The following is a 26,982-nucleotide window of genomic DNA, read 5'->3' as shown; positions in this document are numbered from 1 at the left end:
TATATGACTTTGATTTAATTTTTATAAAGTAACATATACTGTATTATATATATATATATATATATATAAATTATATAATATAATTTATATATATAATATTAATTATCAATTATATTAAAAAAATTTTGTGAGTTATAATTATTTCATCATTTGATTGTATATTAATCACTGATCTGAGTGCAAACAATTAGTATTATATGATATATACTGTGTGTATATATATATACAAAACTAAGTAAACTTATATAATATAATATTTTTTTAAAAATAAAAATAATTATATTAAATATGAAACAAAACTAATTAACAAACAAACAAACAAAAAAAGTTAAATCCAATTATTATTATTATTATTATTGTTTGAATATATTTAGAGGATAGTGATCACCATAGACTTCCAGATGTCTACGTAGATCTTCTGCCTGTTCGGCAATATGTTCGGGCATTTCATGATAGACATCGTTAAACATTTCCATCCAATTGGGTTTCAGCTGTTTCTCGGCGCTGGCAAACGCTTTCATGACCAGCCGTTTTGCCTCCTCTTTCCATTGTTTTTCCCGGTCCTCATCCCACCAATCTTTTTGTTCCATAAACTTACGAGTCCTCGATATCGGATGATCTTTTTGATGCCATTGTTGAACTTCGTCGACACTCCGGTAGGCACTGGAATCATCCGATGTCGAGTGATGGCCAATACGATAGGTCATGGCTTCGATGAGTACGGGTCGCGATTCGCCGACGCATATACTACGGGCCAATCGGGTAGCATTATAGACGGCCAGTACGTCGTTGCCATCGACTCTTACCGACGGTATACCAAAGGCAGGACCACGAGATGCTAACCAATCAATCAATCAATCAATTAGACAAACCCTATAGTCATATACAGTATATCGTTAGACAATATATACGATACATACCTATGCCGTCACCTCTGTATTGTTCATGAGTTGGCGTTGATATGGCGTAACCATTATTACGACTATATGTTCAATATATAAGTAAACCATAAAATAATTTAAATTAAAGGGTATGTGATATCTGACTAAGACATCGACGACGACAATATATATATATACCAGAAGAATATAATGGGACAGTTAAGAGTAGCGGCAAAGTTGAGAGCCGCCTGAGCGTCACCTTCAGAGGCGGCGCCCTCACCGAAGTAACAGATGGCGCACCGGCCCTTTCCTTCGCGTTTCAGGGCATAGGCGGCGCCCACCGCCTGCGACATCTGTGTGGCCAACGGTGACGATATGGAAACAAAATAATGATCGCGACTGCCGTAATGGACGGGCATTTGACGACCTTTTTCCAGATCATCGCAATTGCCATAGCATTGGGCCATAAATTTTTCCAATTTAAACCCTCTCCACATTAAGACACCTAAACAAACAAAAATTTTAAAATTTTATTTTTATGTCTTATTAGGATTTATTAGGATTTATCTGAGACCTGCTTCTCTGTACTGTCCAAACACGAGGTCGTCATCATTGATAGCGGCGGCCGAACCAAAATGGGTGCCCTCTTCGCCATAGTTTGTCATATAAAAGGAGATCCGTCCCTGTCGTTGGGATTCATATAATACTCTGTCCATTGAATTCAATATTGTCATCCCTTTTCCGGCCACCAATCGGAGTTGTAGTAGTAGTAGTAGTCAACCAATTAAAAAAAATTATTATTATTATTACAATTGAAAAACTTTAGGGACTTTCCGAAGAGAAACCTTTATATATCTTAGTGACCATCTCTTGGCTTAGATTGGGATCCTCTGACGGACTGATGACACTACCATTACGATTCATTACCCGATAGACGGGAATACCTTCAAAATCCTCGGGTAATATAAAATCGAGAGTCTGTGTCCAACTAGACCGGGAACCGGGAAATTGTGGCTTATCTTCACCGGTGTTGTTGACATTATCGCCGCCGCCGCCGACAGTATTAGTGGTCACCGCCGGTGATGGCAATGATGATGTCTCAAACATCGGTATCGACGAGACATTTGATGATAAGTATCGGTTATTATAATATAATTGCCGTATATTTGTAGCATTTAATAAACATTTTGTACTAAATTTATTATTATTATTGACTAATAATATTTCATTAGTTAATAATAACTTTTTTGATGAATTAATAAATAATTTTTTCAAAAACATATTTAATAACTAATTCAAACTAAATTTTATATTAAAAAAAATTTTTTTATAACATTATTATAAGTTAATAAATTGATGTTAATTTAATGTAGTATATATTTAATCACAAAATTATATTATTATTTATCATAATATTATAATTAATATTTTTATAATCATATTAATAGCATTGAAATAATGAGTTTTTTAAAAAAATTATTAGTAATAAAAACAAAAATAAAAACTTTTCGACTTTCAAGTCATAGTCAAAAGTAATTTCCAATTTAATTATTTATTATTAGAGAAAAACACTTTTTTAAATATTTTTATCTATCAATAATAAAATCATAAATCAATTGATTAGAGGTTTTTAAAAATATATTATCATAAATTCAATGCAAAAAAAATACGAAAAACACATAAATGTACAGGTATTTTGACTAAATTTTTATGATATCCACCAAAAAAAATAACACCATTTATTTAGCCAATAAAAACAAGTTTTAGTTAACTTTTTTTAATATATATAAAACAAAAATGCTAAGTCAATGTGTATAATATAACATACATTTTGTTATATAATTGTTATTAGTTGTACACATAGTTTTGTATTGAAAAATTCAAAAACAACACACACATACACACACACACTATTGCATAATATATTTTAGTCACACTATTTGAGAGAAAGAGAGAGAGAGAGAGAGAGAGAGAGAGAGAGAGAGAGAGAGAGAGAGAGAGAGAGAGAGAGAGAGACTATTATGATATGTATTGTACAGTAGTTTTAACATTTGCATTGAAAAAACTTGTTTTTCATCTGTGAAAACATCTGATAAATATTATTTTTGATAATTTATTTATTTTTTTTTAATTTTTGTGTTGCCATACAATGTATTACTCCATCTATAACTTGGATATCTATACTAAAAATTTTTGTTCAAATTTTTAGATTTTTATTTTCTAAATTTTCTAAAATAATTTAATATTTATGCTTAAAATATTACTATTACTCTATTGTAATTATAAGTTATAAATTATTATAATATTTTATATATATTCCAACATGTACAGTATATTGATAAAATATTTATTTGTAATTTAAAAATATTTTAAATAATGTAAAAGATATATAATTTTTAAAAAAAACAATGATCAGGTTATTATTGAAATGGTAACAATAATTTATTTTACTAATTAATAATAATACAATGCAATTAGTAATATTAAATTACTAGTTATTAAATTAGAATTTTAGTTATTAGATTATAGACTAGTTTATCATAAAAAATAATATATTTTTAATTAAAAAATATATATAATTTATGTACAGTATATAGGAATATATATATATATTCTACATATCTATATACTGTATTATATACTAAATATTTTTAAATAGTTTATGATAATAATAATAATATAAATATTTGATTAGTAAGCATTTTTCTAAATAATTTTAATAATAATAAATACAATATAATGTAAATAATAAGTTAAACATATAAATTATAAGTATTAATAGTATTTAAAAAAAGATTAGAGAGAGAGATATATGTTTGTATAGTCAGTGTTTGAATGTCCTAAATATATAAATGATATCAAATTGTTTGACAAAAATATAAATTAAATATTAATAATATAATATATTTTAGACGATAAGACAGTGCTTATGGGTGTTTGACGGGTTTAAAACTATACGAACTGCCTCTTGAAATACCTGTGCAAACAAACAAACAAATCAATCAATAAATTAGAAAAACTGCTAATAATAATAATAAAAATAAATTTTTGGCCATTACTTCGGTCACACCCGACATTGTCATTGCCGAACATTCAATATATTTGGAGGCATTGATTTTTTTGGCCAACTTTTTGCCCATAGCTTTGGTAATGTAGCGTTTGCTACCGGGACCGGTAGCAGATCCGTCAACATCACCACTAACATTACCGCCACTACCATTGCTAGCACTGGTAGTGTTACTGGTGGTGGTGGTGTCCTGTGCTGGTTGTTGTTGTGTCAGATCGATGTGACTATTATTCAATAGATTTGAATATCGGAGATCTGTTTTGGTACCGACCAGTATGTACGGTGTTTTCGGACAATGATGTTTGATCTCTGGCTGCCATTTGGATAGCATATTCTGATAGGAGTGTATGTTATCCACACAAAAACATAACAAAAATATATCGGCCTTTACAATAGATAAAAAATTTAAAAAAAAAATCATTAATTTTTGTACAAAAAATCATTAATTTTTGTACAAAAAATTAATTAAAAATAAGTTCAAACCCCGGGATAGGATAGCGGTCTAAGTCGTTCATAGTCCTCCTGACCGGCCGTATCCCAGAGGGTTAGGTTAACGGTAACGCCGTCGCAAACTAGACTTTCCGCATAGTTTTCAAATCTATATATTTATATATATATATTGATATAAATTTATGATTCAATAATTATTGTATATAATTATAAAATATAGCTACTATTTAATCTATTAATAGTCCCACATAAATTATTACCACAAATATGCCTATTAAAAAAATTGTTTTTATAATAATAATAATAATAAACAAATAATTTAAAGTGAGTCATAACAAACACACAGACATTTTAATTGTTATTATTATTATATACCAGAATATTCTGGTATTAAAATAATAATAAACACTAATAACTATCATATAATTATTTTTTTAATGATATATATAATAGATATATTGTATATTTAAAAAAATAATAAAGTAATAAATACACTGTTGGTATGTATTCTCCGGTCGGAAACTTTCCGCTCGTATAGCTTATCAATAGACATGTTTTGCCTACTGTTCCTAAAATAAAATATATAAATAAAAATAATAATAATAATAAATATGTTATTTTATTTATATATATACAGTATATATATAATAGTAAGATTGAAAAAACATTAGTAATATAATATTCTGTAATTAGAAACTAATAAAAATATTTTTTTATATATATATATAAATTCAATATACATGTAATTAGATGTAAAATAATATGTAAAACATAAATTAGTTAGAAAAGAGATAAAAATAAATATACATATAATTTGATTTCAAATAATTATAGTTATATAATAAATATATAATTTTTTTTGTCATTAAATACATACCATCGCCGACAACAACCACTTTAATTGAACGAATTGGTCCTGAATTTGGCGAATTAGTTGTCATTTTTTTGTTTTGGTTTTTTTTAATATTTAAAAAAATAATTAAAATCTTAAATATGATACAAAAATTATTATTTTAAATATACTGTATATTATTACACATTTACAGTAAAGCACAACTACTTAATCAAATTATCAAATCAACTTAATTAAATAGATAACTTTTTTATATAAATATATACTGTATATATATATTCCGGTATCTAATGATGACACTAAACACTCATACATTAATAATATAATATAAATAGTTTTTAAAAAACATTAAAAGTTATGAAATTCAGTATAACTTTATGGTTGACTTCAAAAATGTTATAAAGAATGTCTTCATTGATTACATTCAGTTTCTTAAACTATTAATATATATATATAACATAATAATAATAATAGTTTACTTTATATTATTTGAATGTAATAATAATAATATTTCACTAGAAAATTATACAGTATATATAATTTATAGTAACACTTATAGATAAATATTGTAAATGAATAACAAGTTTGGTATTACAGTACAGTACTAATGATTGTAATTTTTTTTAATATATATATATTAATATAAATATAACGGTATATTATAGTATATGATAGTTAACTGTTGAATAGCTCATTCACTTGTATGTAATATATTATTTACATTTGTTAGTTATTATTAATACATGTATTAATATAAATATATGTAATTGACTTCCTTTTTTTCACTCCCATATCTGTCTTCTCCCAGTCCTCCCAGTCCTCCAACACTACTATAATATACTGTATATATATATATAACACTACTCTCTCAGCTCATGCACTCTCTTTCCCGTTGATTATGAATTTGATTAACAAAAAAAATGAAATCATATTATTATTATTATTATTATAACTTAATTATTAGTCTAAATTAACATTTAAATTAATACTAGTATATAATCATTTAATTTTTTTATTATTATATAATTTATTAAATTAGTATAAATTATTAATATCATTGAACAGTAATATAACTAAAAGTAATATAAGTAAAAGTTAAAATATTTTTTAAAAAATTTTTGTTTAAAAATATAAAATTGTTTATTAAACAAAATAGTAATTAATTTTGCCACACATATCATATCAATGATTAATTAGAAAAATTTAGTATAAACAATTTCAATATTATTTACATTATCATGGTAATAACAAATATATATATTTTTTTTAAAAAACCACACACACACATAATACAATATTATCACATATTTTAATAATAGGATAATAAAATTGTGTTTTTATTGTTAAATAATTAAATAATAATAATAATAATTGTTATTATAAAATTTGCATTGTCAAACGTCAACTAAAAAATAAATAAATTATTATTTACTTTAATTATTCAACAAACAAACAAACAAAACAAATAATTTACTAATTGTTCAAAAAAACTAATAATTATTACTATTGTCTAAACTAAACATATGTATCGATGAAAAACAATTAATTTTGATGAATAAATTATATGTAATATATATATTATTGACAGTATTTTTTTAAAGTGATTAATACATACATATAATAATTTTATGATATTATCTCTTAGTTTGAACTAACCATTGAAATTATTATATTGTAATTTCCTGATTATTTGACAGATAACCAGCAATTATTGTTACAACAAAAATAAAAACAAATAAACATTTATTTATTTGATTAGTATATACCTAATATCTATTTGTCAGTTAAAACATTTTGTTTAAATATATAATAATAATATATTATATATTATTAGTATTTAATTGATAATCACTAATTTAAAAAAACAAATATTTATTGGGACACCAACATTAACAATGAAATGATGGATATTTTTTTATAAATTTAAAAATAATTGTTATATAATTTATTTACTTATTATATAATAATTATTATAGGAAATCATATTTTATGCATTATTTATTTTATAAGTCATTACAGTATAATAATAATTATTATTATTATTATTGTAATTTGCTTACATTAAGATTTAATTTAAATGTTTTTAAACAACAAAATTTTATTTAAAAAACATTTATTTATTATTAAATTCAATAATTTTTTATTTATTAAATAACAGGCGGAACCATATAATATTTATAATAATAATACTGTATAATTTATAATATTTAATTATATTATATTATATAAATTATAATATACAATATAAATGTCCCTAAACTTGAATATATCTTCAACAAAAAAACAACATTATATTATATCATAAACCATATCCATCCAGTGTTATACTGTATATTGCGGATGAGTTTTTTTGTTGTTTGTTAACTAACATTAATATATACACTCATTATTTAGATGTGTTACTCATATCCTGTCTTTTTATATTTTAATAATAATAATAATAATAATAACAATATTATCATTATTTAGTAGAATATATATATATATATATATTATAATTTTTTATTTCTGTTTGTAGTATTCTAGTTATATAAACAAATATTATTATAATTATAATAAATAATTAGTTAGAAAAAAATATATAATTATAAACATTAACAGTTATAAGTTATTATATATTTTTCAAATTTATTAATTATTTATATATATATATAGTAAAAAAAATTCTGATTTTATAGTTTAGTTTAAATTAAATTATATCACAAAAATTATTTATTTTTTGAAATTTATTTTTATTGATAACAATTACACACAATAAATATAATATTTTTTACAAATAACACAAAAAAGTGTTAAATTTAAATAATATATATAGAAAATCATTTGGCATTGAAATTAACCTAAAAAAATGTAACATTTTTTGTTGTTGTCATTAAATATGTATCAAAAAAAAATAAACAAATAAACTTATTTACTAAAGTGTCTAAATATTATATACTGTAAACAAATTTTTAAAAAAATAATGATGATATATACTGATAATTATAGTAATAATAATAATAATTTTATTTTCTTTTATATATAACATTGAAAAAAAGATAGGACACAAATAGGTGACAACAAGTAGTTCATAATGCGGTCATCCCTTAAATATATATATATATATATGACAAACACAGTCAAGGTATCAAAAAAATAGTTTTATTTCTTGGTTAAAGTTAGTTAAAAAGTTTAATATATATTTTTAAAAACTATATATTCATACATATAAATGACCTAAAATTTAGACATTAAGTTTATTGACAAAAAAATAAGTTTTAGATTATAATTATTTCAAGTATATGAAAACTATCAATTGATAATCTATTGTTTAATATATAAAGTGTATATCATATTTTTAGAAATCATTAATTAGTAGTATATATATATATATATATATATATAATTTATATATACAATATATACCATTGTTTATTTATATCCAATATATTGTTGTACAGTCAAGTGATAAGGAGCTAAAACACTATTACTTGGGTTTTGCCATAAAACTAATTTAATTGTTAATAACAATAATAATATATACAGTATATAATTCAGACTAACTATATAATCATATATATATATATTGAATATAATTATAAATATATAAGTAAATGTGTGTTAAATGAAAAATGTTAATTGGATTTTGTTTTCCAGAAAACAACTCAAAAAAAACAATTTTTTGCAATTTGTCTTAAAAATTACCGAAAACATTAGATTCATATTTATAATTATATAAAAAAACATATTATCAACGAAGCGACCAGTTTTGTGTGTGTGAATAGCATTTATTTTATAAATTTTTATTTATTTATTTTTTTAGAAATATATATATATATATATGACGTTTTGACTTGAAAACCAAATTTTAGTTTAAATTTATTTATTTCTAAAATAACTATTAAGCGTTCATATATTGTGTATTAAAAAAGTATTGTAAAAAAATTTTGTTGTTGTGTTGTCTTTTCAATACATTTTTGTTATACATTTGGCTGATTGTCATGCCTTTAGATTTTTGTCAACAATAAAAAAATTTAGCATTTATTCTACTAGTATTACTACTACTACTACTACTACTACTACTTACTAAGGGATATATACCTGTAATTATATATACTGTATATACAGGTATATACACTATAAGTACAGTACAGTACACACACACACACACACACACACACACACACACACACACACACACACACACACACACACACACACACACACACACACACACACACTGTATGCTAAAAGAAGATCACGACCTGATTATTGACACACAAAAAATATCTCTCATTTCATATGAAAAATACAATAATATATTTCAGTCTCAACTAAAACTTGAAACCAAACACACATAACATCCTATTTTGTAGTAAAAATTGCTTATTATATTTTATTTCCCATTATATGTTTTTCCCCATAAACTTGTAATCTTATTATTGATTAGTTATCCTCAACAACAAAAAATACAGTATAACTTATATCTACTATTTGACTGACCATTATTTTGGACACAAAACAATTTGATCTAATTTATCAAAACAAAACAAAACAAAAAGTTTTCATTTACTTAATTATGTGATAATTGTTGCATAAGTTTGTTGTAATAATGTTGTTGTTGTTATCGTCAGTGTTGTTGTTGTGTAAAAACTTATTTCAACTCGTATTGTAAAAACCGTTTATTTTTATTTAATATATATATATATTATTTAGTTTTAATACTAGTTATTGGTGTCAGGAATTGCATATTATATATGTAAGCAAAAAAAAAATATTTATTTATTTTTTTTGTTATTGTTAGTTTAGTACCAAATGGACTTAAATCAAATTATTTTTAATAATATTGTTATAATATATTAATTGCTATAATATATTATTGTAATAATAATAATTATTAATATTATTCATCAAGGAAAAATTTATTTATTCAAATTTAGCAGACCTTGAAGTTGTAAATTGTTTGACAGTGTAATCCCCAATCGCATCCCAGAAAAACTTCATATACTGTATATATATTCAATAAAATCGGAAACAAAAAATTTGATATAAATATCAACTAATAATACTAATTATTATTATTATTATTGTAAGTCATATAATACAGTATAAGTAATCAGTAGTTTTAATCATTGGGAATATCCTATTCATTAAACCAACAAAAAAACTATTCATTTTGTTTGTTAAATAAAACTTATAATAAAACTTAATAAGAAAATAAATATATTATAATATAATAATAATAATAATAATAATAATAATAATAATTCTAATAATGAAGTCAAAAATATTATCATTAATATCCATATCGTGGATGATATTACTGATTGCCACCAATCATGTTATCAGTGCTGCTGCCGATGAAGTTAGTGCTGAAGAGGAAGCTCTTGTCAAAGATCTTTTAGGCGATACCGACGCCGACGACAAAACAATAGACTGTTTCTCGTCGGTCAGTGATAAACAATTGGCCGACAATAAGGTGTCGACATTGAGTCCAACAGAGCTAAGCCGTGTCCTTATCGAAGGATCGCATAGTTTTGCATTTGATTTGTTAAAAGCTTTGCATAAATTTGAACCCAAAGACAATTCGTTTGGTCTACTCATGAGTCCATCGTCTATTTGGTCGACTTTGGTCATCACTTATCTGGCATCCAATGGCGAAACAGAGACAGAACTAAGAAATAAGTTACGCCTTCAGTCGATATCCAAGTCGTCGGTTGGTTTGGCTTATCAGGGCTTAAAACTGTGGAACGATTTGAAGAAAAATATGACCAAAATGTCCGATTCGGAGAAGACAATACTCAGTCAGGCCAACAGAATCTTCGTTAACAACGATCTTCAGATTAATCCATGTTTTGCCGATTACTTTGATGACGACATCCGACCGATGAACTTCACAACACAGCCGATACAGTCGACCCGCTATATCAATGGTTGGGTGGAAGAGCTGACAAACGGCAAGATTACTGATCTCATACCGAATGGTTCGATCAATCCGTGGACTAAAATGATTATCGCAAACGCCGTCTATTTTCATTCAAAATGGTTGAACGAATTTACTAAAGATAGTACAAGAAATACGACGTTTTTCTTGTCGCCAACCGATGAGATTAGTGTGGAAATGATGTCAATGGAGTCGACCATTATGTACGGTATATCTGAGAAACTGCAGGTAACAGCCATCGACTTGTCGTACGCCAATCCCGACTACTCGATGATCATCATATTGCCCGACGTTGGCAAAGGTCTCGATTCGCTCATAGCCAGCATAACACCCGCCGATCTCTACGAACTGGTGGCCAACATGTACGACGACGAAGTGGCCATTCAGTTACCGAAATTCAAGGTCGAACAAGAATTCGAAATGGCCGGACCATTGTATTCGATTGGCATTAAAAAACTATTTGATCCCCGATTTGCCAATCTATCGTCACTGTTCGCCGCCGCCGCCGACAATCATGTCGCCAATGGCACCAATACCACAAAATCTGGTCATCATCATCATCGGGAAACGGGTAGCGGTTTTGCACTGAATTCGGTAATTCACAAGTCCTATATAACGGTCAACGAAGAGGGCACAGAAGCAGCGGCCGCAACAGCTCTCATCTATGGCCGATCCGGACGGCCAGTGTTTACCACACAATTCATAGCCAACCGACCGTTTCTCTATCTCATCCGTGATGTGGCCACCAATTTCATACTGTTTTTGGGAACTGTTCGCCGACCGCAACAATAGTTTTTTTTAATAAATATATTACTAAACATTCAAACGTAACATATTTTTTTAATACTGTAAATAGAAATTAAAACATTACTACTGTATTATTAATTTTTAAATTTATATATATATAATAAAAAAATACCTAAAAACATGTTAATTTAATTAAATAAAAATGAATTTATTATTAATTAGTTAATTAATTAATTAATAAGTGTTACATAAAAGAGTGAAATTTGAAGAAAATTTTGTTTTTGTTTTTGTTGTTTTCAATTGAAAGTTTCAAAAGAAGTTATTTCTATCGATATCACAGATCTGTACAGTTATTATTCAAAATTTTTAATTTTAATTTGTTTTTTATTTGTTTGTATCATTTGTTTGACTTATTTTTGAAATATGCTTTTGAAATAATTTTTTTAAAAAAATTGATTAAAAATTTAATAAAACAGAAATTTTATATTTTATTAACTTTTTTGTTGTTGTTGTTGTAAATAAACTAAATAGCTATAAGAGTTGTTAAATGTTTAAATAATAATAATAATAATTAAATAAAAAAAAAACAATAAACATTGAAACAAAATTTAGAAACAATAATAATTAAAAAAAAACAAATAACTATTGAGTGAATTATTTTTTTTTATATAAACAAACAAAATACTAAATAATTTTAATAATAATATTAAACAGATAACAAATCTAAAAAAAATTGAAACTGAAATCAAATGTAATTTTTTTTAAACAAACAAAAAAAATAGTTAAAAACTTGATTGTTAATCTACTAATTAAATATATATATATATTTATCATTGAATTATTATTATTATTAATTAAAACTTAATTATCAATATTTTACATAACACTTCACACTACTACTGTCTGCAGCAAAATGTGAAGTTATTTTTTTTAATGGAAATATATATATATTTAAAAAATCGTTTAATCTCTCTCTCCCTCTCTTTCTGATGTCTCTCTCTCTCTCTCTCCCACTTAAACTGATTGATATGCGAGACGACGGCTACGTCTGCGGCCAATAAAATAGGCAATCAATACGATGACCACCAATCCGGCTAAGGCGGCGCCCACGGCGATTGGCACCACATCACTAATCTCATTTGACTTGCAATCGATGGCTATATATAAATAGATATAATAAATATTAATAAAACCAATTTTGTTTTGGTGAGGGGGGGGGGTGGGTGTCAAACATACCGGTATCAAACTCGACGACATTTGTATTGGAACTATGGTTCATGAATGCCTCGAACTGAAAGTGGCTAAACTCGATAGTTATATTAATCAATGGTTGATTGTCACCAATGCTGATGCCATCCAATTTGACAGCATTGTCGTCACACTTGTACGAGTGCTGGTTGGCTACCGAAAATAGTGACTGGTTTTTAACCGATGCGCTCAACAAATGGCCTGTTTATTGATAAAATTTTAAAAAATACTTTATGGATCAGTTTAATGGATGGCAAAGACAACAACAAACAAACAAACCATATTCAGTACTATCACTGTAGAGCTGTGGCAACAAGTTTTTGGTGACATTGAATGATAGATCCAATTCATCGACAGATACTTTATTGTCTGAGTCACGCTTGAAGCTAACTGTCAGATTGGCGGACGTATTATACATATTGTTGAATGTAATGACCAGTATTTCGGTGGACTCATTTTTCAGGCCACCACTACAATGACTCTGCAACTCATCGACCGTAGCAGTCTTGGGTATGACAAACCCGGCGGTCAATGGCGACGACGATACATTTGAAGTGCCATTCGGGTATTGAATTATAATTTTAATGTCGGACAAGACTTTAATACAGGTACTGTTGCCCTGGGCTACAGTTCCCGACCATTGTTCCGGTTCGGGTATGGGTCCAGGTGTCGGTTGCGGTACTGGCACTGGTGTAGTAGTCACTGGAGGTAGAGTTGTCGTCGGTGGCGCAACTGTTGTCGATGTTATCGGTGCTGCTGGTGCTGGTGGGGCGGCGGCACCACCGTTGGTTGGTGCGACTGCAGGTACACCGGCCTGGGCACTCACCAATGCTATTCAATTAATAAATAAATAATTTAAAAAAATTAGAAATATGAAATTTAATACACTAAATAAAATATGATATCTTATTTATCAATTTTTTTTTAAACTAAAAATATTTTCTTTATATTGCAATATTAGACTAAAATATTTATAAAAATATTTTCTTTATATTGCAATATTATACTATTTATAAATACAAATTATATGTTCAAATAAATGGTTGCTTAGAAAAAAACATAACAAATTAATTGCTAATTTTGAAAACTATTAATGAAAAATGTATTATTAGATTATATCAAATAAATATATAATAAAGTGGTTTGTATTGTATGTGCAGCTAACAAAAAAAATTACATATAAAAATTCATATATGACTAATACACTACATTTATATTTATTATTATTATATACACAGTAGAGTACAGTATATATATAAATTATAGTTGAATATACATATTATATAATAACAAAATAAATTTTAAACAATAGACCTTTTTACACAAAAAAACATGTATGCATTTTATTTATATTACATAATAAAGTACATTAATATATATATATACTGTATATATATATTTTCACACCATTTTAAAAACAAAATTGTATATTCAATTACATATACTGTATAATATATATACTATATTTTCCCCATAGCCTAATCAAAAAAATTTTTTTTAATACCAGTACATTAAATATTTTTCATTACATAAATATATATATAAATCAATAACTGTTTTTCAAGTTTATTATTATTTCTATATTATATTGTATTATTAATTTACTATTGTCATGTAATTATTAAATTTTTTGCGACAAAAAACATATGTGTTTGTGTTTAAAATGCTATACAAAAACAATTATTTTTTTTAAATACTATTAAAATACTTGTTGGGATACAAATACAAAAAAACTAAATCAATTAATTATATGATATCTATTTGGTTGGGGGAAAAAATGTTATCATATTTTTTTTGTTTTGCTTTTTGTTTGAATGATACGTAAATATTGTACTTCAAAAGTCAAAATCAAATGACTAGCAAAATGTTTGTATAAAATTATATGTATAAAAACAGATATCATATATTATTTATATATATATATAAATGTGTGTTATATACAGTATATTATTGATGATGGCATTAGCCATACACTAACTAATAATGAAACACAACTGATATAACATATAAATATACGATAAAAATAATTTTTTTAATTTTCAATAAGTCATCAAAATTCAGTACCAATACTCTCTCTCTCTCTCTCTCTCTCTCTCTCTCTCTCTCTCTCTCTCTCTCTCTCTCTCTCTCTCTCTCTCTCTCTCTCTCTCTCTCTCTCTCTCTCTCTCTCTCTCTCTCTCTCTCTCTCTCTCTCTCTCTCTCTCTCTCTCTCTCTCTCTCTCTCTCTCTCTCTAACTAAAACATAAGTCACATTGAAATGACTAATAATTTTTTTTAATGATAACTATTTTGAAATTGATTATAGCATTAAACATACAATAAACAAATAAATATATATCATTTATTTATTATAATTGTAAATTGCAATCAACTTTTTTGTTGTTGTGTGTGTTGGTGTCTATCAAGTATCATGTGATAATCAAATTATGATCACATTATCAGCAATTTTTTTTAGTATTATTTATTATCAAAAAATAAAATAAAATTATAGATATATAAAAACTACTTAAACTAACTAATCTATAGAATTAATATTAAACACTACTTATTAAACTATTATAAAAACTATTAAAAAATAATTTTATTCAATTAGATATCTCTACTAATGATAATACAGTGTATATATTATACACACACTATTGAATTATATATCAAAAACCAAACAAACAAAATAAAACTAATCATCGATTTTGTGGCTATTTTTGTTGTTGTTGTTGATGTTGTATAGCATTATATGATATATAGATATTATAATAATATAGACAATGACTACCCATTACTACTACACATACATACATAACAACAATGACTTTTAGGAAATAATTTCCTAATAATTATATCTAAATTTTATATCCAATATCTCAACACAACAACAATAACTACTAAATCATATCTCATTTTTTTGTGGTAATTAATGGCATAATAATAATAATAATAACTAACAAAACAACAAAAAAAACAAAATAGTTTTTTACCCAAAAAAAAAATAAAATTACATTTTTAACAGACAATCAAATTCAATGGTAAACCATTTACATAATAATAATATAAAAAACAGATTAGCGGATCAAATGTGGTGATCATTATTATTAATGACATTAACATTACATTTACATATTTTATATATGACTTACCGATGATTGTCATCAACACAATGATCGCCAATGACTGGTCAGTAGTTGAAGAGGTCGACATTTTTATTATACCTAAAATGTATGGATCAGCTCAACAACAACAACAAGGATGGTATTAACCAAATCAAATGGATGTCCTTTTCTTTTATATGATAAATGTCTTGTAATACAAAAATGGTTTTTCTTTCAGGTATGACTTTCACAGCACATACACCACAGATAGACAGCAACTGATTGTCTTCAGACAGACCAACAAACAAACAATGAGTGATCAGAAATGAGACAATCAATTACCATAAGATATAGACAGAGACTGTAGTTATTGTTGTTGTTGTCGATCACTACTACTATAGACTAACTTTTAACACTAACTGCCAGTCAGTCAGTCAGTCGTATATATTATACTGTATATAGTTTTTTAGTGTATTATAAGCCAATCATTTGTTGAATGGAAAATACACTGAAAAACTAGTGTATTATCTCTACATATATATATATCATATAAAACTCAATACTAATATTTAGTAAATTACTGTATGTTTGTTGTGTGTGTAATACACATACAGTTTAGAAAATTTTTTTTTCGACGCAAAATCACTGGACTTATGGTTACAGAGAGAGAGAGAGAGAGAGAGAGAGAGAGAAAGAAAGAGAGGAAAAACGCCCCAAAAAAATATTTCCCTAAATATATGTGCAGTCAATAGTCAATGTTTTAATTTTATTTGTATGGAAATGTATTAAATTTATTAATAATAATAATAATAAGTGACTATTAGTTTATAATAAACTGTATAAACTTTATTAATTAATTAATTTTGATGTTATTTAGATGAATATATTTGATGAATAAAACACATATACTGTATTACTGTATATACTGTACATACACACACACATTGAATACAGAAAAATTATATAACATATGAATTGACATTTAATTAATATTACAGTCAAAGTTAAAACTTGAATTAATTAATAATTAATTAGTCAATGATATAGTTTTTTATATATAAAAAAATCAAAAAACTTTACTGATATTTAGTACAGTAAACTAATTTATTTGTCAGTATTGACACAAAATGTCAATTAAAAAAAAACTTTTTTTAAACCCTTAGCCAAACCCATAAGTTATTGTATATCATATGTATATCATATATACATCACTTGTTCATAATTAAGATCTTCTAATCAATCAATTATTAACCAAAAAAAATTTATTCGTAAATTATAAGATATGATATATAATTTTGTTATTAAAAAAAGCTTTTAGATTACATGAATTGAATTATACAAACAAACAAAAAATAATAAAATAAACTTTTTCTTAAATAATTATTATTTTTGATAATCATTTTCTACGATTCTTTAGTTTCTTTTTCGACTTAATCGACTTCAACCTAAACGTCTTGAGCGGATCGTTATCTTTCATCATCTCTTTATTTCTAACGTGTTTGGGCTTTCGTTTACGTTTCGGTGTATAACTAAGACTCGCCTCTTCTTCCAGAGCCCTATTCGACTTCGGTTTCGATCTGACCATCGATCTGAGTGTCGGCGGTACGATATAGTCGGGAACATCCCGTAAATGCATCTTTTGTTTGACAGTATGCAGAGCTCGGTCGTGTTTCAACACTTTATGATCCTTGGGATTGGCATCGAAATAGCTTTTCAATGTCTGCGAGGCTAACATCTCGCGTTTGATCTCTTTGAGTCGGGCCTCGCGTATGGCAATAGTGGTTACAGCTCTCAGTGCATCTTTTGTCCGATATTTAAACGCTTCCAACTCTTCCATTTTGAACTGATAGGGCTTAAAGTTGGCGCCGCCGCTATCGTTAAATGTCGACCGAACCAAATCAAAGTAGGGTTTCTCTTGGGTATTGATCAACGATAATACGGTTCCAGTTTCCGAATCCTGACCTCTGGCCACTCGGCCTACACGATGTGTATACGATTCGACAGTTGTGGGAAAGTCAAAGTTGATGACATTCGACACGTACTTGAAGTCAATACCGCGCGAAACGCCGTACTCTTCGTCTTGTTTGCGCGTCTTTCTCGACGGTTTCTTGTTGGCTCTTGTGGTAGTCTTCTTGCGTTGGGCGGCATCCGCACAGCACTTCTCATCGCTGGCAATGATAATATCGTAGACACCCGAATTGAATTGCTGGACAACATGACATCGACTGGTAACGGGTAGTTCGCTATTCAATAGACACGATCGGATACCGAACTGTTCCAGAAATAGTTTCAATTTAAAACATCTATCAACCGATCGGACAAATATAATAGTTTTGCCACGAATTAGGCCCAACTTGAACAACGATGTTATCAAAACAAACTTATCTTCTTCGTCGCATTCAATGTGATACTGAATCAGTCGATCACTTTGCGGTAGTTCTGGTTCTTCCAGTTTCAGTACTACCGGATTGTGTAGACATAGTTTTTTCAGTGTCTTGACATCAGTGCTCAGTGTAGCCGATGTCAGAAACGATTGGCAACCGATTTTCGGTAGCGATTCGTTCAATACTTTTGTCAAATCTTGTTCGTAACCAAATGAAAACATCAGATCCGATTCGTCGATTACCAAATACTTTAGCTGATCCTTTAGATTTGGCAAATGTTTGGCTTCGATATGCTTAAGGACACGACTGGGTGTTCCCACAACAATGTCTGGCGTTTCGGCTGTCATAATAGCCCGAAGATCTTCGACACGACCCGATCCGATGTCCATAACGGTGATCTCACGCGAACAATAGGTTGTCAATTGTTTGAAATGTTCAGTGATTTGATGAGACAGTTCTTTAGTTGGACACAACACCAGAGCACGGATTTGTCGTCCATTGACATCGTTGTCGTCATCGACGGCGATTCCACCGCCGCCGCCACCACTCAAACGATCTTTAATGGCCAACAATCCGTTAAGTATGGGCAGTGCAAAGGCAGCCGTCTTTCCGGTACCGGTACGGGCTTTGGCCAGTATGTCGTTGCCTTCGAGTGCCAGCGGTATAGCCTTTTCCTGGATCAGTGTCGGTGTGTGCCATCCCTGGCCATCGATGGCCCGCAACAGTCTCGAGTCGAGACCCATTTGATTGAACTCTAGAATCTGGTCATCATCACTACCATCGTCACCGTCATCAATATGTTTATCATCATTATCATCGTTAGTGGCCATTGTCATCATCAGTGACCACTGTTATTGTGGGATCAGTTGTTTTGGTGACAATTATTTGGATTCAAACAATTGATTGTTTTTTTTTTTAATTTACGGTTAAAAGCATTTAATAATAAACACGTGGTTTATGTTATGATACGCACAGCGCATGCGTTAAATACTTTTGCAATGCTTTTTAAAAAAATTTATTATACATTTTAAACATTTTATATTTAATAATCATATGATCACTAGTTTTTTTTGACCGCACTTTTCAAATAAATATTATTATTATATTATTATTATTTCAATCAATCAATCAATTAATTAATTGAACTGATTTTTTTACGGACACACTATTACCTTAACCTATTTAGAGGTTCGGGTAGGTTTAGGGACAGTGGTGTGTGTGATTAGTGTAGAAAATTTTAATATATATTATTATTTTATGTATATTTTTTTATAAATATAAAACCAGACCATCTTTTAATTTATTTTATTTTAATAGTATTTTATTAATAATATTTTAATATATATATATATAAATGAATTTTGACCGTAAAAATTATGGATAATAATAAATAGTAAAAATTTTATTTACAATTTAATAATAATATATTAACATATAATTATTTACTATCTGTATTATATGTAATAATAATAATAATCAATTTAATTAATCAATAAGTTAAAAGGAAATTTATTTTAAAAAATAATAATAAGTTTATATAAAATTTAGATTATCTTATTTTTTGTGTAAATTTTATATACCGTATATTTTTGCATTTTTTATGATAACCTTTTTTAAAAAAATTATATATATATTTATAAATTTAGTTGTATCATATAATATTTTTATTATTATTTAAACAATAGGGTGCAGTTAAAAAAATCTTTTACCCTTTAATTATCTTGTTTTTAAAAAAAAACATTTAATTGTTTTTTTTAATATAAATATTATTGTAAATTTTCTTTTAATAAGTTTATAATTTGTTACAATTTTTTTTATTATTTATTTATTTTTTGTTATTTAGTTCATATGATTTGCTTCAGAGATTAATTCAATTTTTTTTTAATAATTTCAAATAAATAAAAACATAATTAATAACACATTTAATTGGTTGACTACATATATAATTATCCTTAAAGAAAATCTAGTTTTTTTTTAAATTTTCTGTATAAATATTTAACATTTAAAAAATTATTATTGTTGTTGTTGTTGTTGTGCTAATCAACACTAACAACAACAATAACAGCAAAAAAGTTAATGAAAACTTTGACGTTTGTTAACATTTTAGTAAATTTTATATTAAATAAAAGTGTAAACATTTTAACAAATTTTTTCTCTCTCTATATATATTAACATTTATTTGTATATACTGTATATATATATTGTGTATTTAGTCTACATTTATTTCTATTATTATTAATAAATATTAATAAATGTTTTTAACAACTATTTAGCCCAAAACACATACACACCCTAAATGGTAAGTCCAAACAATAAAAAAATATATATATATAATAAATTCAATAACTTATATAAATTTATTAATACAATATTTGAAATACCATTCATTCATTATTATATGTATTTTATATTTACATTACAATTGATATTTGACGGATACATTTATTTTTAGGTCGTCTATTATATACCGTATATACTGTTATAGTACAGTATTTTACAATACAATACCGTATATAGTGGGGCGGGTGAACCCGTATGCTGCGCGAACCGATAGAATTTTATTACACTATTACAAACATATATAAATTTATATACCAATGCTCTGGTATATACACTCCCTGAGCTGATGCCTGCTTGAGCTGATGATGACGAGAGCTATGATGCTGTATATATGTATGTATGTTAGAGATAGATAGAGAGCACTGTTAGATCATCACTGAATGGATGACTAACACTAGACTAGTGTAGTAGTAGTGATGATATAAAATATATACACTACTAAACCAGCAAAACAACAATACAAATGATATTTTTTTTCATTTGCTAAAAATATATTACATAGTAGTCTACAGTATATATATATATATATAAAACATTGGGAAAAAAGTGAAATTTTTATGTGTTAAGAGTGTTTTTGTCTAATGTAAGTGTTTTTATATTTATATTTATATATTAATGTTGAATGTGAAGAGTATTTTAAAAGCAAATAACATTGAAAATTAAATACTCATTGAATCTCTCTCTCTCTCTCTCTCTCTCTCTCTCTCTATATATATATATATATATATATATATATATATATATATATACTGTATATCTTTGAAAAATGTATATTAAAATTAATATAATATTTATTAATAATAACAACTGAGAGTTGTTTTTTAGTTGTGTACTGTATTTTTATTTTGACGTGAAATCCTTGAAAATATAAATATACATATAATAAATATATATATATATATATAATTATAAATGGTTTATAATGGTTGTGCTAATACTATATAACATGGTTTGCTGAAACAAACAATTATTATTATCATTATTATTAACTATATATATATGAGCGTCATTTAGAGAGAAAAAAATATTGTTTTATTTTTATTAGTTTTTTTTGGAGAAAAAAATAAAACTATTAAAGGTTTGTATTTATTTATATATTAATATATATATTATACACATACACTTAAATTTTATTATTATTATTAGCATTGTTTGTTAAATCACTAGACCAGTGCCCATACCTGGAGAACAGGTATTGCATAAACACTGTGTGTATGTGTGTATGTCTAGTGTTGTGTGAATATTATTATTAAAGTATTATTATTATTATGATTGCATGCAATTTCAACAAAAAAAATCCACAATTCATGTGTTGTCTCTACTATCTAATGATATTTAACTATTACTACTACTACTAGTTAGTAGTATAACATTTATATACATTTGACAATACTGTACAGTATATTTCATGTATAAAAATTTTTATGAGATATAATTTATATATAATATAAGTTATACAGTACTGTATATCACATAGACATATATTATACATGTATATGTAATTATTATACTTTTTAAAAAAAATATATTTATCTGTCTATGCTATCAAAATATATTTTAGTGAAAAAACCATATGTGTGTGTCTGTGTTGATGTTGTATTGACTGTTAATAATTATCAGTGATTTTCATATATATATATATATAATATATTTATGTTTTTTGTGGTGACATTTCGCAGATCTGCATCTACTCTACTATTACTACTACTAGTGATCTACTAATATTGATCCCCCAAATAAAATCAATAGCAAAGTGTGTCTATTTATTATTATTATTGAATCAATTGGAAAGTATAGACACAATTACCCCAACAAAAAACTATGCAAAACAATCATCAATCATCGTCACCAACAAATAGTATGCTAAGCAAAGAGGAAAGGGATGAATTGGTCAAACATTTGACACCACTTCAAGTTAGGGTAACTCAGCATAAAATTACCGAAAGGTTTGTGTCTTTAAATATTTTTTTCAAATCAATTATTTTTTAAAAAATAATTTATTTATATTTTTAAATATAAAATTTAAATTTTATACAATACAATAGATTATTGTTTTTTTAATGATTTAATAATTTGAATTTTTCAAACACACGATTATTTGATAATTAAAAATTTATATACATATAATTTTTTTTATTATTATAATTATAATTATTGATTTACATACAGCTTTCTATTGAATTTATAGATTTATTTTTATTTTATTTTTTTGGATAAATAATTTAACACTTTTTTTTTGTTGAATTTCAAATTGTGATTATTATAATAATGTATTGTAATATCATTAATCATTATATTTAGTAGACTCACCCTTGAAAGAGAGAGAGAGAGAGAGAGAGAGAGAGAGAGAGAGAGAAACAAAAATAAATTCATTATTTTACATCAGAATAATAATAGACTACTATTTATATACTTTAAAAAAATTATTTTATCTGATAATCAATATCTGAATATAAAAATCAATATATTTAATATATAATATAATATTTATATGAAATTAATAGACCATTTACTGGTGAATACCTTAAACTCAATGATGACGGCCTATACTGTTGTGTAGTATGCGGTGAACCGATATTTTCATCGCAATCCAAGTACGACAGTGGCTGCGGTTGGCCGGCATTTGACGGTGTCATCAATAACTCAAAAGTCAAACTTAATATCGACTTATCTCATGGTATGTATGTATGTATGAGCTGTCAAACAATAAAAACAAAAATAGTTTGATAACAAACAAACAAAAATTTTTATAAAAAAACTAATTAGAGATTACTATTTAGTATATGATATATGATATCTACAAATAATTGATAAGCTGTTTTTTGTGTTGAAAAAAATATAAATAGACATTTAAAACCCTTTTATTTCCTTTAAAAAATATAAAATATATAAATAATATAACCAACAAAAAAATAATAAAACACTATAAATGATAAATATTTTACACGATTTTCACATTACATATTCAATATATAGTTTATCTAAAGTTATAATAAATCAATCGGAAATTAGTTAAATTTTTTTTGAGATAACATTTTTTTTTGCTAACTATTATTTTTTATAAATATAATTTTGTTTTAAACTTATTATATTTTTTTCATTTATCATCAATTATTATTAATATTATCAATCAATCAATCAGTCGGCAGTAATCTATTGTTGTTGGCCGTCAAGTCGGACGTGGCCCGAACCGAAGTGTCCTGTGCCCGATGTGCCAGCCATTTGGGCCATGTCTTTGACGACGGACCGGCCAAAACCACTGGCAAACGATTTTGTATTAATTCATCGGCACTCAAGTTCTTCAATACGGATAGTGATGTCACTGATAGTGTGCCGCCGCCGATGATGACGACGGCAGCCAACAATGGACATCATTTTGATGATACAATTAATGAGAAAAATAAGTTGTCGTCTCAAAGAATCTCATCACCGATAATGACGACGACGACGACGAAGATAACGCCGGCGCCGCCGAAGACAATAACAACTAATAATAGCAATAATAAAAATTTAAATAATAATAATAATAATAATTATAACTATAATAATATATATAAAGTTAAAAATCAATTTATTGGTAAAACGAGTCTCAATTTAAGTCACAATAATAATAATAATAAGACTTTAATGGAAACACATCTCTGATCTGATTTAATCCGAAAAGTCTGAACCGGAAGTCCTCCTCAAAACCATACAATATATATATATATATATATATATATATATATACAGCTAAACTGTAACCTAACTGTCCGCCTCCCTTGTAGTCTATATGGATGAGCTGATCGTTTGAATACTACTACTATTACTACAACAATAACAAGAAAAATTTTATGGATGAGCTTTTAGTATGTGTGCCACAAAAAAATAATAATTAAATAAATTAAATACTTTTAATTAAATTTTCAAAAATAACTGTGTTTTCCGAAACAAACAAACAAAAATTTTAATAATAATATATAATTTAAAAGTTATATATATTTTTATTTTTTATGAGAGACCTCATTTTATCAAATTAAATCACATATAATACACACACTTACATACACACACATACACACAGACATACACACACACACTTACACACACATACATATATATATATATATACATGTATATATATATATATATATATACATATATATATATATATATATATATATATATATATAGATAAATGTCAAATTATATATACAACAAAAAAAACAAACAAAATATATTATTATTATTATTATTATACATATTATAGTAATTATTATATACTTTTATGTATTTATTGATTTTCAAATTGTCTTTAAGTTATATTTATTCATCATTGCATTTATAAATATATATAAATATATTTATATCATTAATATATATATGGTATATATATATATATATATATTACCAGAGTTTCAACAAATGAGATTATGGCTTCTGAAATCATTAATTGATTTTTATTATATTATTTATTGTTATTTTTAATGATATTATTATTTTTTTTAAATAATTGTTAATACTTTATATTTATTATTATTATTGTTTTTAATTGCTTTGTTATTTTATGTCGAAAACAATTTATAATTTAATTATTTATTTATTAATATTATTATTTTTAAATGATTATATAGTTTATTTAGTTATACAATATCTTATCATAAATTTTTCTAACTATTAATATGCAAATTATAAGATTTTATAATTGAATTATTGCTAAACTTTATATAAAACTACTATAAAAAACGATTTGATAGTTGAAAATTGAATTTTAGGATTTTATAAATAGCAGAAAAATCTCAACAACAAAAAAAATGACTTTTTAGTATAGATATGAATTTAATTATTAAAATTATAAATAAATAAATTAATAATAATAATAATAGTCTAGTCATAGATATGTGAATCTTAATGTGTTTTATATATATAAGGAATTTTAATTTTTTTTTTTGAATAATGAATGAAACAATTGGTGAGAAAAATACTAAAGTACTATATATTTATATTTTTTAAATGAAAAAAAAAATTATTTATATATATATTTCTAGTTATTTATAAGATTCAGAGATTTGCAGTGATTATAATTATTATGATATATAATTCAGATTATATATAGATTGTATGGATTTTTTAATTAAATAATATATATATATAAATTTAAAATAAAATTGAATTACAATAATAATAATAATAATAATAATAACAATAATGTAACAAATTTTAATTACGTGCTAAATGTATTTGAAAAAAAAGATTATAATATTACATAATCACAGTTTTTTTAAAAATGTATTATTTTTTAAATGACTTATTCAATAATAATACTGTATATTGTTATTATACAATTGTTGTTTTATGTATACAATTATAAATATATATATAAAAATATTTAATAGAAAAAAAACTCAATTGTTAATTAAACTTTGTTAACAACAATATAAAAAAAAATTGACGCTAAAAATAAATTTAATTATACATTTCAATTTTTTATTATTGTTTTGAATATAAAACTATTTATTTATCCATTTATTCAAAAATTGACATATATTTTATTGGATACTACTATATAAGGAAAATTCAATTGTTTTTTTGAATTAATAATTGAATTGTTTATAAAAAAATTTTGTTTTAACAATTGGTATAATACTGTATAATATTAATAGTAAAACTAATTAATCAATATTAATAGTAAAACTAATTAATCAATATTAATAGTAAAACTAATTAATCATTGATTTAAAAAATTACAACTTGTAATACAATATATACATTAGTTGTAATTTTGAAAAAATAATAGACAACACGTATAAATTGTTAGATTTTTTTTTTAAAAAAAACCTAATTTAAAAATATAATTGAATTTTATTTTGCATCAATATATTGCAATTGTATATCAAATATTATTATTTTTATAAATACAATAGTTTGATAAAAATCTAATCAAATTTGCTATTATTGATAATAATAATAATAATAATTAATAATTTAGCTAAATTTTATTTTACTTATATAGAAAACAATGTT

At 25.4% G+C, this 26,982-nt stretch overlaps 6 protein-coding genes across 6 annotated transcripts; 2 read left to right on the top strand and 4 right to left on the bottom strand.

Moving 5' to 3' along the window:
- Window positions 1–327: 327 nt before the first annotated feature.
- On the bottom strand, window positions 328–2,117 carry LOC128966069 (2-oxoisovalerate dehydrogenase subunit alpha, mitochondrial-like). Its single transcript, XM_054312877.1, has 5 exons — window positions 1,727–2,117; window positions 1,456–1,617; window positions 1,080–1,386; window positions 921–982; window positions 328–838 (listed from the first exon to the last, which is right to left on the bottom strand). The coding sequence occupies exons 1-5, from the start codon at window positions 1,986–1,988 to the stop codon at window positions 354–356; spliced, it is 1,278 nt and encodes a 425-aa protein (XP_054168852.1). The 5' UTR covers window positions 1,989–2,117; the 3' UTR covers window positions 328–353.
- A 1,665-nt stretch (window positions 2,118–3,782) lies between these two features.
- LOC128966070 (ras-related protein ced-10-like) lies at window positions 3,783–5,345 on the bottom strand. The gene is made up of 5 exons (XM_054312878.1): window positions 5,276–5,345; window positions 4,892–4,967; window positions 4,432–4,546; window positions 3,941–4,333; window positions 3,783–3,858 (listed from the first exon to the last, which is right to left on the bottom strand). The coding sequence occupies exons 1-5, from the start codon at window positions 5,337–5,339 to the stop codon at window positions 3,790–3,792; spliced, it is 717 nt and encodes a 238-aa protein (XP_054168853.1). The 5' UTR covers window positions 5,340–5,345; the 3' UTR covers window positions 3,783–3,789.
- A 5,135-nt stretch (window positions 5,346–10,480) lies between these two features.
- LOC128966068 (serpin B6-like) lies at window positions 10,481–12,083 on the top strand. The gene has a single exon (XM_054312876.1). It carries the CDS (start codon window positions 10,506–10,508, stop codon window positions 11,964–11,966), a length of 1,461 nt encoding a protein of 486 aa, XP_054168851.1. The 5' UTR covers window positions 10,481–10,505; the 3' UTR covers window positions 11,967–12,083.
- Window positions 12,084–12,740: 657 nt separating this feature from the next.
- LOC128966006 (lysosome-associated membrane glycoprotein 2-like) lies at window positions 12,741–16,704 on the bottom strand. The gene is made up of 4 exons (XM_054312805.1): window positions 16,304–16,704; window positions 13,449–14,000; window positions 13,158–13,370; window positions 12,741–13,078 (listed from the first exon to the last, which is right to left on the bottom strand). Exons 1-4 carry the CDS (start codon window positions 16,362–16,364, stop codon window positions 12,936–12,938), a joined length of 969 nt encoding a protein of 322 aa, XP_054168780.1. The 5' UTR covers window positions 16,365–16,704; the 3' UTR covers window positions 12,741–12,935.
- A 906-nt stretch (window positions 16,705–17,610) lies between these two features.
- Window positions 17,611–19,636, bottom strand: LOC128966009 (probable ATP-dependent RNA helicase DDX56). The gene has a single exon (XM_054312807.1). The coding sequence runs from the start codon at window positions 19,476–19,478 to the stop codon at window positions 17,652–17,654; it is 1,827 nt and encodes a 608-aa protein (XP_054168782.1). The 5' UTR covers window positions 19,479–19,636; the 3' UTR covers window positions 17,611–17,651.
- Window positions 19,637–22,652: 3,016 nt separating this feature from the next.
- On the top strand, window positions 22,653–24,513 carry LOC128966010 (peptide methionine sulfoxide reductase MsrB-like; the record flags this gene model as incomplete). The annotated part of the gene is made up of 3 exons (XM_054312808.1): window positions 22,653–22,925; window positions 23,484–23,656; window positions 24,122–24,513. Coding segments are annotated over exons 1-3 (690 nt in total), but the record flags the coding sequence as incomplete, so codon positions are not given.
- Between the last annotated feature and the right edge of the window lie 2,469 nt (window positions 24,514–26,982).

Source organism: Oppia nitens, unplaced genomic scaffold (assembly GCF_028296485.1).
Source record: "Oppia nitens isolate AA-2021 unplaced genomic scaffold, nextdenovo-longstitch-racon4-pilon3 scaffold19_pilon_pilon_pilon, whole genome shotgun sequence".
Taxonomy (NCBI): Eukaryota; Metazoa; Arthropoda; class Arachnida; order Sarcoptiformes; family Oppiidae; genus Oppia; species Oppia nitens.
The sequence above is the reverse complement of the archived record's forward strand: the minus strand, read 5'-3'. Positions and strand labels throughout refer to the sequence as shown.

Bases quoted from the DNA above. Each gene is read 5' to 3' on its own strand.
- LOC128966069 (XM_054312877.1), bottom strand. From the start codon at position 1,988: ATGTTTGAGACATCATCATTGCCATCACCGGCGGTGACCACTAATACT. The intron at 1,387-1,455 runs GTCTCAGATAAA...TTGTTTGTTTAG, and splicing joins TGGACAGTACAGAGAAGCAG to GTGTCTTAATGTGGAGAGGG. The intron at 839-920 runs GTATGTATCGTA...TTGATTGGTTAG, and splicing joins ATACAGAGGTGACGGCATAG to CATCTCGTGGTCCTGCCTTT.
- LOC128966070 (XM_054312878.1), bottom strand. From the start codon at position 5,339: ATGACAACTAATTCGCCAAATTCAGGACCAATTCGTTCAATTAAAGTG. The intron at 4,968-5,275 runs GTATGTATTTAA...ATTTTATTTTAG, and splicing joins AGTGGTTGTTGTCGGCGATG to GAACAGTAGGCAAAACATGT. The intron at 4,334-4,431 runs GTTTGAACTTAT...TCTATTGTAAAG, and splicing joins GACCGCTATCCTATCCCGGG to GCCGATATATTTTTGTTATG.
- LOC128966068 (XM_054312876.1), top strand. From the start codon at position 10,506: ATGAAGTCAAAAATATTATCATTAATATCCATATCGTGGATGATATTA.
- LOC128966006 (XM_054312805.1), bottom strand. From the start codon at position 16,364: ATGTCGACCTCTTCAACTACTGACCAGTCATTGGCGATCATTGTGTTG. The intron at 14,001-16,303 runs GTAAGTCATATA...TTAATTGAATAG, and splicing joins TGTGTTGATGACAATCATCG to CATTGGTGAGTGCCCAGGCC. The intron at 13,371-13,448 runs GTTTGTTTGTTT...ATCAATAAACAG, and splicing joins CAGTGATAGTACTGAATATG to GCCATTTGTTGAGCGCATCG.
- LOC128966009 (XM_054312807.1), bottom strand. From the start codon at position 19,478: ATGATGACAATGGCCACTAACGATGATAATGATGATAAACATATTGAT.